Source organism: Nycticebus coucang, chromosome 9 (assembly GCF_027406575.1).
Source record: "Nycticebus coucang isolate mNycCou1 chromosome 9, mNycCou1.pri, whole genome shotgun sequence".
Classification (NCBI taxonomy): domain Eukaryota; kingdom Metazoa; phylum Chordata; class Mammalia; order Primates; family Lorisidae; genus Nycticebus; species Nycticebus coucang.
Window position 1 is genome coordinate 10,760,521 of NC_069788.1, and position 14,212 is coordinate 10,774,732.

At 40.0% G+C, this 14,212-nt stretch overlaps 1 protein-coding gene and 1 pseudogene across 1 annotated transcript; both read left to right on the forward strand.

The window, feature by feature from the left end:
- Nucleotides 1-8,371: 8,371 nt before the first annotated feature.
- LOC128594353 (ADP/ATP translocase 2-like) lies at nucleotides 8,372-9,351 on the forward strand (annotated as a pseudogene).
- A 4,102-nt stretch (nucleotides 9,352-13,453) lies between these two features.
- On the forward strand, nucleotides 13,454-13,746 carry LOC128594354 (mitochondrial import inner membrane translocase subunit Tim8 B-like). Its single transcript, XM_053603065.1, has one exon. The coding sequence runs from the start codon at nucleotides 13,461-13,463 to the stop codon at nucleotides 13,713-13,715; it is 255 nt and encodes an 84-aa protein (XP_053459040.1). The 5' UTR covers nucleotides 13,454-13,460; the 3' UTR covers nucleotides 13,716-13,746.
- The last annotated feature ends 466 nt before the right edge of the window (nucleotides 13,747-14,212 follow it).

The window sequence follows — 14,212 nt, forward strand, 5'->3', positions numbered from 1 at the left end:
ACGCATCGCCAACCCCGAACTCTGATGATGCTGATCGCTGCTGTAGAACTCATCAGGGCCGTCCTTTACTGCATCGTGGTTTTGTCCTTTACTGCATCGTGGTTTTGTTTTTTTAATTTCGCTTATTTTATTTTTAGGTCAGAAAAGGTTTTCACTGCTTGTGGACTGAAAATCATAGATTAAGTTAGGCCCGCTGCAGGGTAACGCTCAGTAACAAACCACCTTTACATGAGGGCTGAGCTGGTAGCTAAGCTCTGCTACACAAGAGACAGTAACGCTCAAAGCAGAACTGTCAGACTTTGTTTTTTGTTTTTTGTTTTTCAAGTAAATACAAATTAATGTAAAAGAGAATGCAACTTTTGACAGATTAAATACCTTTTTTCCAATTACACTATCCCTCAAAATCCTTTTGTAACTTTGCTCTAGAACCATCTTTAGAGTTAATTCTTGAATCTCTCTCCCTTACAGTGTCATTATTTTATACCCATATTTTACAAGTCAATACTGAGGCCTCGTTGAATGCTTTCCTTTATGTGTAAAGGTATCCCTGCACAGCCTCACTATGGACCTTACTGCGTTTTATTTTGAGTTGGGGGAATAGACTAAATTTAGATTTTCTATTGTTTTTTGGAAGTTTGGTTTGTTTGCTTCTATAAAAAGGGGCCAATTAATAGGGGTTGGAGCCACCAACTAATGTAACCAATTCTGATGAAACTTTTTAAAATATAAAGGATTAAACTTCAATATTACAATCTATTAGCATTATAACTAGTGACTTGTAAGATTGAAATCTGTATTCATGAGGAATTCAATTAAATAGACAACCTAAACATGATTTCTTTCTCTTTTTACTTAAACTTCTGAAAAGAAAAAACAGTGTAAATGTGGCCTACTAAAAGAATACCTAAAAAAAATGAAAATTCAGCTATCTCATTTCAGAAGGATTAATCATAGCTTCTCTATAAGTAGCAAACTCTAATAGGTCATCTTAAATATGACTGAAGTTATGTAAAATTTTAAGAAAATAACCAATGTAAAAATAGTTATAACTGTATTAACTGACATGGTGCTTTAAGACGTCCTAATATCAAAATTCCATTGTTGTATGGACTAACTTCTGCCAATAAGACTTTTACCAGTAGGCCCAGATGGAGATTCTCAGAGCCTCTCAAACCTTTTCTGTGGTTGTGCACGATCATTGCTCCCTTCTCCTGGGGAAGGAATTTCAGGGCTGTGCACCTTCCTCCAACATCATAGACCTGTCAGGCCACCATAAACCACTCACTCCTTTTCACTAGGGCAGTGCACTCAAAGAAGAAGATGTTCTTTAGTCTGTAAAAATCCTGGAAGGGAAAATATAAGAAAAAAAGAGTCTTAACACTGGTCTTGGCAATAATTTCTTAGACATGACACCAAAAGCACAGGCAACAAAAACAAATATAGACAAGTGAGATCACATCAAACTATAAAGTTTCTACGCAGCAAAGGAAACAATTAACAGAGAGAAAGGACAACCTACCTAATAGGAAAAAATATTTGAAAACCACACATCTGATAAAAGGTTACGATACAAAATATATGAGGAACTCAACTCAATAGCAAACAGTAAATGAATAATCTAAGAAATGGGCAAAGGACTGGAATAGACATTTCTTTTTTTTTTTTTAGTTTGCCATTCATTTATTTTCTTTTTTTTTTTTTTTTTTTGTTAACTTTTTTTTTTTTATTGTTGGGGATTCATTGAGGGTACAATAAGCCAGTTACACTGATTACAATTGTTAGGTAAAGTCCCTCTTGCAATCATGTCTTGCCCCCATAAAGTGTGACACACACCAAGGCCCCACCCACCTCCCTCCATCCCTCTTTCTGCTTCCCCCCGCCATAACCTTAACTGTCATTAATTGTCCTCATATCAAGATTGAGTACATAGGATTCATGCTTCTCCATTCTTGTGATGCTTTACTAAGAATAATGTCTTCCACTTCCATCCAGGTTAATACGAAGCATGTAAAGTCTCCATTTTTTTTAATGGCTGAATAGTATTCCATGGTATACATATACCACAGCTTGTTAATCCATTCCTGGGTTGGTGGGCATTTAGGCTCTTTCCACATTTTGGCGATTGTAAATTGAGCTGCAATAAACAGTCTAGTACAAGTGTCCTTAACATAAAAGGATTTTTTTCCTTCTGGGTAGATGCCCAGTAATGGGATTGCAGGATCAAATGGGAGGTCAAGCTTGAGTGCTTTGAGGTTTCTCCATACTTCCTTCCAGAAGGGTTGTACTAGTTTGCAGTCCCACCAGCAGTGTAAAAGTGTTCCCTTCTCTCCACATCCACACCAGCATCTGCAGTTTTGAGATTTTGTGATATGGGCCATTCTCACTGGGGTTAGATGATATCTCAGGGATGTTTTGATTTGCATTTCTCTAATATATAGAGATGATGAACATTTTTTCATGTGTTTGTTAGCCATTCGTCTGTTGTCTTTAGAGAAAGTTCTATTCATGTCTCTTGCCCATTGATATAAGGGATTGTTGGCTTTTTTCATGTGGATTAATTTGAGTTCTCTATAGATCCTGGTTATCAAGCTTTTGTCTCATTGAAAATATGCAAATATCCTTTCCCATTGTGTGGGTTGTCTCTTTGCTTTGGTTATTGTCTCCTTAGCTGTACAGAAGCTTTTCAGTTTAATGAAGTCCCATTTGTTTATTTTTGTTGTTGTTGCAATTGCCATGGCAGTCTTCTTCATGAAGTCTTCCCCCAGGCCAATATCTTCCAGTGTTTTTCCTATGCTTTCTTTGAGGATTTTTATTGTTTCATGCCTTAAATTTAAGTCCTTTATCCATCTTGAGTCAATTTTTGTGAGTGGGGAAAGGTGTGGGTCCAGTTTCAGTCTTTTACATGTAGACATCCAGTTCTCCCAACACCATTTATTGAATAGGGAGTCTTTCCCCCAAGGTAAGTTCTTGTTTGGTTTATCGAAGATTAGGTGGTTGTAAGATGTTAGTTTCATTTCTTGGTGTTCAATTCGATTCCAAGTGTCTATGTCTCTGTTTTTGTGCCAGTACCATGCTGTCTTGAGCACTATGGCTTTGTAGTACAGACTAAAATCTGGTATGCTGATGCCCCCAGCTTTATTTTTGTTACTAAGTACTGCCTTAGCTATACGGGGTTTTTTCCGGTTCCATACAAAACGCAGAATCATTTTTTCCAAAACTTGAAAGTACGATGTAGGTACTTTGATAGGAATGGCATTGAATAGGTAGATTGCTTTGGGAAGTATAGACATTTTAACAATGTTGATTCTTCCCATCCATGAGCATGGTATGTTCTTCCATTTGTTAATATCCTCTGCTATTTCCTTTCTGAGGAGTTCATAGTTTTCTTTATAGAGGTCCTTCACCTCCTTCGTTAGGTATATTCCTAGGTATTTCATTTTCTTTGAAACTATGGTGAAGGGAGTTGTGTCCTTAATTAGCTTCTCATCTTGACTGTCATTGGTGTATACAAAGGCTACTGACTTGTGGACATTGATTTTATATCCTGAAACATTACTGTATTTTTTGATGACTTCTAGGAGTCTTGTGGTTGAGTCTTTGGGGTTCTCTAAGTATAAGATCATGTCGTCAGCAAAGAGGGAGAGTTTGACCTCCTCTGCTCCCATTTGGATTCCCTTTATTTCCTTGTCTTGCCAAATTGTATTGGCTAGAACTTCCAGCACTATGATGAATAGTAAAGGTGACAGAGGACAACCTTGTGTGGTTCCAGTTCTAAGAGGAAAAGCTTTCAGTTTTACTCCATTCAGTAAAATATTGGCTGTGGGTTTGTCATAGATAGCTTCAATCAGTTTTAGAAATGTGCCACCTATGCCTATACTCTTCAGTGTTCTAATTAGAAAAGGATGCTGGATTTTATCAAAAGCTTTTTCTGCATCTATTGAGAGGATCATGTGATCTTTATTTTTGCCTCTGTTAATATGGTGGATAACGTTTATGGACTTGCGTATGTTAAACCAGCCTTGCATCCCTGGGATGAAGCCTACTTGATCATGATGAATGACTTTTTTGATGATAAGCTGTAATCTATTGCCTAGGATTTTCTTGAGAATTTTTCCATCTATATTCATGAGTGAGATTGGTCTGAAATTCTCCTTTTTGTTTGGGTCTTTTCCTGGTTTTGGTATCAGGGTGATGTTTGCTTCATAGAATGTGTTGGGGAGGATCCTTCTTCCTCAGTTTTTTGGAATAATTTCTGCAGTACAGGAATAAGCTCTTCCTTGAAGGTTTGATAGAATTCTGGAGTGAAGCCATCTGGACCAGGGCATTTTTTAGTTGGAAGCTTTTTTATTGTTTCTTTGATCTCAGTGCTTGAAATTGGTCTGTTCAGGAGCTCTATTTCTTCCTGGCTAAGTCTAGGGAGAGGGTGTGATTCCAAATATTGATCCATTTCCTTCACATTGTCAAATTTCTGGGCATAGAGTTTCTGGTAGTATTCAGAGATGATCTCTTGTATCTCTGTGGGATCAGTTGTTATTTCCCCTTTATCATTTCTGATTGAGGTTACTAGAGATTTTACTTTTCTATTCCTCATTAGTCTGGCCAATGGTTTATCTATTTTATTTATTTTTTCAAAAAACCAACTCCTTGTTTCCTTAATTTTCTGAATGATTCTTTTGTTTTCAATTTCATTGATCTCTGATTTGATTTTGGATATTTCTTTTCTTCTACTGAGTTTAGGCTTAGATTGTTCTTCTTTTTCCAATTCCATAAGATCTCTTGTGAGATTGTTGATGTGCTCTCTTTCTGTTTTTTGAATGTAGGCATCTAAAGCGATGAATTTTCCTCTCAAAACTGCTTTTGCAGTATCCCACAGGTTTTGGTAGCTTGTGTCTTCATTGTTGTTATGCTCAAGGAAGTTAATGATTTCCTGTTTTATTTCTTCCTGCACCCATCTGTTATTCAACAGAAGATTGTTTAATTTCCATGCCTTTGGGTGGGGTCAAGCATTTTTGTTAGAGTTGAGTTCCACCTTTAGTGCCTTATGGTCTGAGAAGATACAAGGTAAAATTTCAATTCTTTTGATTCTGTTGATATTTGTTTTGTGTCCCAGGATATGATCAATTTTGGAGAATGTTCCATGGGGTGATGAGAAGAATGTATATTCTTTGTCTTTGGGGTGGAGTGTTCTATATGCATCTATCAAGCATAGTTGTTCTAGGGTCTCATTTAAATCTCTTATATCTTTGTTTGTTTTTAGAGGATCTGTCCAGCTCTGTAAGAGGTGTGTTAAAGTCCCCTGTTATGATGGTATTATCAGATATCATATTGCTCAGACTGAGTAAGGTCTGCTTCAAGAATCTGGGAGCATTTAAATTGGGTGCATAAATATTTAGAATTGAAATGTCTTCTTGTTGTAGTTTTCCCTTGACCAATATAAAGTGACCATCTTTGTCTTTTTTGACTTTAGTTGCTTTAAATCCACATGTATCTGAAAATAAGATTGCAACTCCTCTTTTCTTCTGAATTCCATTGCCTGAAAAATTGTCTTCCAACCCTTGACTCGGAGCTTTAATTTGTCTTTTGAAGCCAGGTGTGTTTCTTGCAGACAGCAAATGGATGGCTTGTGTTTTTTAATCCAGTCAGCCAATCTATGTCTCTTCAGTGGGGAATTCAAGCCATTAACATTTATGGAGATAATTGATAAGTGTGGTAGTATTCTATTCGTCTTATTTGGTGAGAGTCCATTGCTTAGTTTTATCTTTTGCATCAGTGTGGAGGTTAGGTTCTGTCCTTTGATTTCTGAGTTCTTACTTTGCTGCTGATCCATTGTGGTGGTCAGTGTGCAGAACAGGTTGAAGTATTTCCTGGAGAGCCGGTCTTGTTGTGGCGAATTTCCTCAATGTTTGTATATCCGTAAATGATTTGATTTCTCCGTCAATTTTGAAGCTTAGCTTAGCAGGGTACAGAATTCTGGGCTGAAAATTGTTCTGTTTAAGTAGATTAAAGGTAGATGACCATTGTCTTCTTGCTTGGAAAGTTTCATTAGAGAAGTCTGCGGTCACTCTGATGGATTTGCCCCTGTAGGTCAACTGGCGCTTACTCCTGGCAGCTTGCAGAATCTTTTCTTTTGTCTTGACTTTGGACAGGTTCATCACAATGTGTCTTGGAGAAGCTCGGTTAGAGTTGAGGCGACCTGGTGTCCGATAGCCCTCTGAAAGCAGTGTGTCAGAATCTTTGGTGATGTTCAGGAAATTTTCTTTTATAATATTCTCTAGTATGGCTTCCATTCCTCTGGGGCATTCTTCTTCCCCTTCTGGAATTCCTATAACTCGTATGTTGGAACGCTTCATAAAGTCCCATAATTCTGACAGTGAACGTTCTGCTTTCTCTCTCTTCTTTTCTGCCTCTTTTACTATCTGAGTTATCTCAAGAACTTTGTCTTCTACCTCTGAAATTCTTTCTTCTGCATGGTCTAACCTGTTGCTGATACTTTCCATTGCATCTTTAAGTTCCCTGATTGACTGTTTCATTTCCTTCAGCTCTGCTATATCCTTTTTATATTCTTCATATCGTTCATCTCTTATTTGATTCTGTTTTTGGATTTCCTTTTGGTTATTTTCCACTTTATTAGCAGTTTCCTTCATTGTTTCCATCATTTCTTTCATTGTTTTCAACATGTGTATTCTAAATTCCCTTTCTGTCATTCCTAACATTTCTGTATAGGTGGAATCCTCTGCAGTAGCTACCTCATGGTCCCTTGGTGGGGTTGTTCTGGACTGGTTCTTCATGTTGCCTGGAGTTTTCTGCTGATTCTTCCTCATGAGTGATTTCTTTTATCTGTTTCCTTGCCCTAATTTTCCTTTCACTTCCTCTTGCTCTTTAAGTTCTTGTGCCTGTGGACTAAGGGTTACAGGACCAGAAGGGTGCGAAGGTTGAAGAGCATAAAAGGGATGAAAGAAAGGAGGACCGAGTGATAAGAAAAAAAAGAAAGATAGAGAAAGGAGAGGGGGGGGGATAAGGAATATTGACAAAAAAAAGAGAGGTACAGAAAGAGGGAGACAGCGCAATATAGGTGTACAGTAGGGTACTTTGACACAACCTTAAAAAACCCCACCTTCTGGGGTTGCCCAGTTGGGTGGTTCCCTTGAGGTCAGCAGCTCTTTGCTAACCTGATCAGACACAGTACCCCACCTCCACCAAGTAGAGAGGAAAGACAAAAATGCTATAAATCAAACCAAAAGAAGCAAACAGAAAACTTTACGGGGATACAATTGGGTGAAAAACCAAATGATAGCGGTAGAAACACTAGCAAAAATGAAGTTGTAGTTATTAAAAAAGGCAGCAATGGGAAATTATAATGAAACTAGAAAAATTGAGAAAGAAAAAGGATCTGTATTGAAAAGCTTGAAATAAAAAAACAAAACAACATCAACAACATCAAAATAAACAAAAAAACCCAACCAAACCAAAAAAAAAAAAAAAACCACAACCAAAAACAAAGCAGTATGTATATGTTAGTGAATATTGTCTGGGCAACACGTGGTCTTCTGGGGTATGAGATGTTAGTCACAGTTCTGATACAACTGGAGGCTGCTGATTTCTCAAACCCCAGCAGGTAGACACCCTAAATCTCTCTTCAGCCCACTTAAAAGGCACTTTGAACTTGTAAACTTGCTGAGCAGAAGCTTTCCCAGCTTTCTCGCTGGAATCACTGCTGAAATGGCTATCCACTTACCCAGTGTGCCAAAACCGGTCTCACTCTGCCCCTGAGGGTTAGGGCTGCCAGGCGGCTCAGACCCCACCCTTAGGCTACTTGGTTGCTGGTTTACAAGCTCCCACCCTTTTCTAGCTCTGCGACACTGAGGGCGGAGCTTGCTGGGGCAGATCACTGGCAATGGTTCCGTGTGACCCACCGCCAAACACTATTAGCTCCGTCTGGCTCAGCGGCTCAGACTGGGGCCCTAGACAACGGCCAAAGTTCTCCGCACTCCCGCTCAGGCCTTCCCCAAGGCAGTTCAACTCAGTGCCAAGTCCAAGGACATCAAAACAGTTCACAGGTAAGGCCTTTCTGGTTTGCAGTCTCGCTGCTACTGAACTTACAGTTGTGGGCGGGTTTAGACGGATTGAACACATGCGACTTGCCGGTTTTCCACTGTTTTAGTCCTCCTCTTGGGGTCCAGAAGTCTCTCGCTGACTCCCTGTATCCTCATAGGAGTGATGCAAGGCAGTTCTCACCAGCCGGAGATGCCTGGAGTCCTATCTCCCCAGACTCACGGTGCCCAGATGCAAGGAAGCTGTTACTCGGCTGCCATCTTGCTCGCCCCCCCTGGAATAGACATTTCTTAAGAGAGTCAAATGGCCAATGAGTATAAAGAAAGGTTCACAATATCACTAATCATCAGAGAAATGCAAATTAAAACACAAGGAAACCCCACAGCCCTGGAATCAAAGCCGGTTCTCGGCCTGCTCCTGTCCCAGTCGTGTGCCTCCTCTTTCCTTTCAACATGACAAATGTCACTGTGTCCCTCATTAAGGACCTCCTGGCAGGTGGAGTGGCCACAGCCATGTCCAAGACCACAGTAGCGCCCAGCTAGCAAGTCAGGTATAGCATGCCAGCAAGCAAATCACCACGGATAAGCAATACACACTGCTGGTCCGTATCCCCAGGGAGCAAGCAGTCCTGTCCTCTGGCACGGTAACCTGGCCAATGTCATCTGATACTTCCCCACCTAGGCTCTCAACTTTGCCTTCAAAGATAAATACAAGCAGATCTTCCTGAGTGGTGTGGACAAGAGGACCCAGTTTCAGTGCTACTTTGCAGGGAATCTGCCATCGGGTGGTGCCGCTGGGGCCACATCCTTGTGTTTTGTGCACCCTCTTGATTTTGCTCCTACCCGTCTGTCAGCTGATGTGGGTAAAGCTGGAGCGGAAAGGGAATTCAGAGGCCTTGCTGACTGCCTGTTAAGATCTACAAATCTGACGGGCTTGGGGGCCTGTACCAAGCGTTGAGCTGCCTACTTCATTATCTATGACACTGCAAAGGGAACGCTTCCAGATGCCAGGAATATTCACATCACCATCACTTGAATGATTGCACAGTTAGTCACTGCCGTTGCTGGGTTGATTTCCTATCTTTTTGACACTGTTCCCCGTCACATGATGGTGCAGTTGGGCACAGAGGAACTGACATGTACACCGGCCTGGTTGACGGCTGGAAGATCCTTCGTGATAAAGGAGGCAAAGCTTTTTTCAAGGGTGCATGGTCCCGTGTTCTCAGAGGCATGGGTGGTGCTTTTGTGCTTGTCTTACACAATGAAATCAAGAAGTACACATAAGTTATTTCCTAGTTTCCCCCTGTGAACAGGCATGTTGTATTATATAACAGATCTTGAACATTCTTGACAGCTCATAGCTATCTATTTATCATCGGTAACTATTTACTAGTTGAAAATGGGAAGAAATAATATTCATCTGACTAGTTGTCTCTTAAAGCCATTTCCATGATGAGGATGGGACTTAATTATATTTTTTATCTCAGTCACTCCTGATGAATAAACAAATTTGGAAAAATAAAAATATCTAAAATGTTTAAAAGACACAGGAGACATCAATTTGCATCTGTTAGGGTGGCTTTCTTTGATAATCAAAGAAACGAAAGATAACAGGTGTGGACAAGGCCGCGGAGCAGAGTGAACCTTTATACCACATTGGTGGGAATGTAAAACGGTGCAGCTGCTGTGGAAAACAGCATGGAGGCTCCTCACACACTTACAATTAGAACTCCCACACAGTCTAGCGGGCCCACTACTCAGTAAATATCCAGAAGGACTGAAATCAGGACCTTCAAGAGATTTCTGCACCCCCATATTCATCGCAGCATTGTTCACCGTAGTCAAGATACGGACGCAACTCAAATGTCCATCTGCAGAAGGACAGGTGAGGAAAATGCGGCACGTTCATATATGGATTCTTCTTCATTCAGAATATGGGATATTGTTTAAAAAGAAGATAATCTTGTTATCTGCGACAACATGGGTGAACCTGGAGGACATTACTGTGGTGAAAAAGGCAGACACAGCAGGACAAATGCCGCATGAGACACCTGCGTGACTGTGTAAAATAGTCAGAGGCACAGGTGCAAAAAAAAGGAATGAAGTTGCCAGGGGTGGGGGGAAGAGGAATGGGGAGTTGCTATTCAAGAGATAAAAAATGTCAGTTATGCTATATAAATAAGTTCTAGGGATCTTCTGCAAAACACACAGTACCTACAGTTCATAATATTGCACTTAAAAAGTGAGAAGGGTAGATTTCATACGAAGTGTTTTCACAGTAACAACAAAAACAACACCAAAGAGGCCCAAGGAAACTTTTGGAGGTCTAGATATGTCTATTACGTTAATGGTGGTGAGGGTTTCAGAAGTGCAGGCATATGTCTAAACTCTTCAAATTGCATGAGTCAAATGTCATTTTTAATATATCAATTATACTGCGGTATGGTGGTTTGTGAAAACCCGTTGATTTCAGGCTTTCTTTTCTGTTCTCAAATAGCGGGCGGCGCCTGTGGCTCAAGGAGTAGGGCGCCAGTCCCATATGCCGGAGGTGGTGGGTTCAAACCCAGCCCCGGCCAAAAAAAAAAAAACTGTTCTCAAATAGCAGTTTCTGAGCCACTATATCTTTATTAGTCAGAAAATATGAATGTATATGTGGAAAGACTTCTGACCCAAAAGGATTATCAGGACAGGCTGACTCAACACTCCGTGGTTTCACGTATTAGAACAGGTTAATCTTCTGATCTGCCTGAGTCGCTCGGTTTTGAGTTGCTTTCACGCCCCTCTAGCTCATTTCTCAAGGTCACTCTGATTCTTGTGCTGCTTCTGTGATTTTCCAAGCTGATTTACTATTTGCTCCACTGATATTTTATGGTGTTGGCAATATTTGGTTTATTTTAAATTCCCTGAAGTTAAAGAGAGAAAACTATGACAAGTCTTTTTCAGTTTTTCAGGGTGTTTAAATTTGAGACACTGATCTCTTCCAGACTTTTCACAGAGCCAATAATACTTGTATCTTTTTCTTTCTAAAGTGGCTTTCTCAGCTCCGCTAGAGCAAGTAACTGAAATTGATAAACAAAAAGCCTTATAATTTGTAATCAGCAGTTGACCACATATTACATCTTTATCACTGAAATGACTTCCCAGATTAAGTGAAAGATTGCTCCCTGTTTTAAGATACCAAGGTGTATAAATTAAGGGAATTGTGAAGAAGTACCAGCTCAGGATGTGAATACCAGGAAAATCAATAAATCTGAATTATAATAGTGGCTCTCACTGACCTGTGACAGATGGCTTCATTCAATTGCCATCTCTTAGTTTCCCTCTTTAAAATGATTATAATCCTGATGTCTCTTGAGGATGTCAAAAGAATTGCCCGGTTGTCAAACTGTGAAGCACAGAAGAAATTCAAACTCTTGCTCTGAAAACAAGAGCGCATGCTATGATGTAAACACAAACTGCACTTTTGCCTGCCTTATTTCATTTATATTTCTAACACAGTCTGGGGACATTTGACAGCATCGCAGCCTAAAGGAAACAGGATAGGGACACTATGTCCAGACTCTCCATTTTTGAAACTCCTTCCTAAAATATGCTCACTCTTCCTCTGGAAGACATTAACCATATACCAACTGCTGTCTAGAAAACAGAAATTAAAACTATGTCCTCTAACTTCTATAAAGGGAAATAGTTTTATATTTCCTTTAGACAGTATGAAGAACTATTTCCTGCAAGGTACATTTCACCTATAAGATCCTTGAAATCAGAAACCATGTTTACACATCTTGTGTAGCCCCCATGGTAACCCAGACAGGTCTCACGTAAGACAAGGGCCCCATCAATGTTTGCTCTCTCTGCTTAGAGCTAAAAATGGAAGCTAAGTCCAGATCTCTGCTCTCAAAGAACGACTCACACTATTAAACTGTCTTAGGTAACCCACCTCGAGGTGCTACAATAAACACACGTCTACTACACCTGAGAACGCAGAGTAAGAGAGAGATCATCAAAGAATCGTCTAAAGGAAAGTGACATTTTTGCCTCCGATAAGGACTTCCCACGCACAAAGAAGCAACCAGGTGGAGGGAACAACACAGGGAAAACACGATGCACGTAACGTTCAACGAGCAGAACAACGTGTAAATCGTGGCGCAGGAGGCAAGAGCGGTGCAAGGCGAGACTGGAAACGTATTGGGGCAGCTTGTACGAGCCTTGTGTTCTCCACCAAAGAATTTGCGTTTCACCCTCTAGACAGGTGGTCTCCAAAGTGGGGTGCACTGACCCAAGAGCATGGCCAAAATAATCTAAGGAAAATCAGAACGTTTACAGTTAACTTCTCTCCTCCTTTATAACTTTTTAGATGACTTTTTCAATTGGTATGTAACAGTTGCACCTATGTTGGAGGAACATGTGTTATTTGATAAGGCATGCATGTATCATGATCAAATCAGGGTAACAGATACCAAACCAAGGTAACAGATAAATGCTCAAACACTTTTCTTCATCAAAAACTTCCTTTATCAGCTTTATCATTTCTAAGTTAATAGTTCAAATATCTGTCCCTCCATCCAACTTTCTACCCCATAAATTCCTACTACTTGAAATTCTCACCTTAGCTCCCCAAGGCCAACATGCTGAGGCTCTATGGACACAAAGAGCTCAGTGAAAGGACCAGTGTTAGGAACTGCTCAGGCTGCAAAGGTCAATAGGACTTGGTCCCACCTCTTAGGATGCTACAGTCATAAAGGGAAACTAAAACAGTTAACCAACCAACTAGTAAGTACAAATTCTACATAGAATGTGGTATGCGTCTTATAAGAGATACAATGAAAATCACATGGGAACTCCTAAGATGGATATTCTCATTTTACAAAGAAATTTAACCAAAAAAAAAAAAAAAAAAAAAGAAAAACCTAACAGCTAACACAAACATACAGTGAGACCTACTGCCCACCAGGTACTGTACTGTGATTTACGCGATTACCTAATTTAATTATTTAATCCTCACAACACCACTATGAGATTGTTTTTAGTCTTATCTTCACTCTACAAAAGAGCAAAACAGCTAGAGGCTTTTGAACTAGGCACTCTCCCCAGAAGATGCTCCTTTCCATCTAAAGGCAGGCTCCAGGGAGCCTTCCCATGCTCTGCTATCCACGTGGTTATTGGTTATTGAGCTCTTGAAATGTGACTAGTCCTCGTGGAGATACACTGTAAACACAAACTACACATTGGGTTGTAAAGAGTTCGAACTGGGGAAAAGAGCATATCTCCTTAATAATTTCTACTGATTACATGTTGAATTGATAGTATTTTTCATACATTAGGTTAATAATATTAACGTCAAAATTTTTTTAAGTAAAATTAATTTCACCTGGCACACACACGGGTCGAGAGAGCCATAACTCTTAGCTGATGATGGCGGAGCTGGGAGAGGCGGATGAAGCAGAGCTGCAGCACTTGGTGGCGGCAGAACAGCACAAGGCACAATTCACTGCACAGGTGCATCATTGCATGGAGCTATGTTGGGATAAATGTGTAGAAAAGCCAGGGAATCGCCTAGACTCCCGCACTGAAAATTGTCTCTCTAGCTGTGTAGACTATTTCATTGACACCGCTCTTGCCATCACCAGTCGGTTTGCCCAAATTGTACAGAAAGGAGGACAGTAGGCCATCCCCTGGGGGAATGACAAAAGAAGCAAAGGACTCATTACAGCAGATTGAAGGGCTAGAAGGGAAAGGTTGTAACCCACTGTCATGTCTGCTGGTGCTAAAAAGTAACAGCTCAAATGTTCAGAAAGTGAAATTTATTTGGAATTGAGAAATTCCAGGTTGTATCACTTCATTATTCAATAAATGTGAATTCTCCAAAAAAAAATTAATTTCACCTATTATTTTGCATTATATGTCTACTAAATATCACTAGTCTTGAATATTGGTAAAGGATAGAGTTGCCAACTAAAAACTAAACAAATAACATCAATAACCATCTCTTAGGGTAACAGGCAGTCAGGAAGTAAATGCCAGATGTAAGGGGAAAAAAGAAAAGAGATGTCATCGAAGACTTAAAAAATATCCTTCCCTCAGTCCTCTTGACAAAGACAAATGAATTAATTAAAAATAAACTCCTTTTGGGAAGATCACAAAACAAACACTCAAGCACCTCC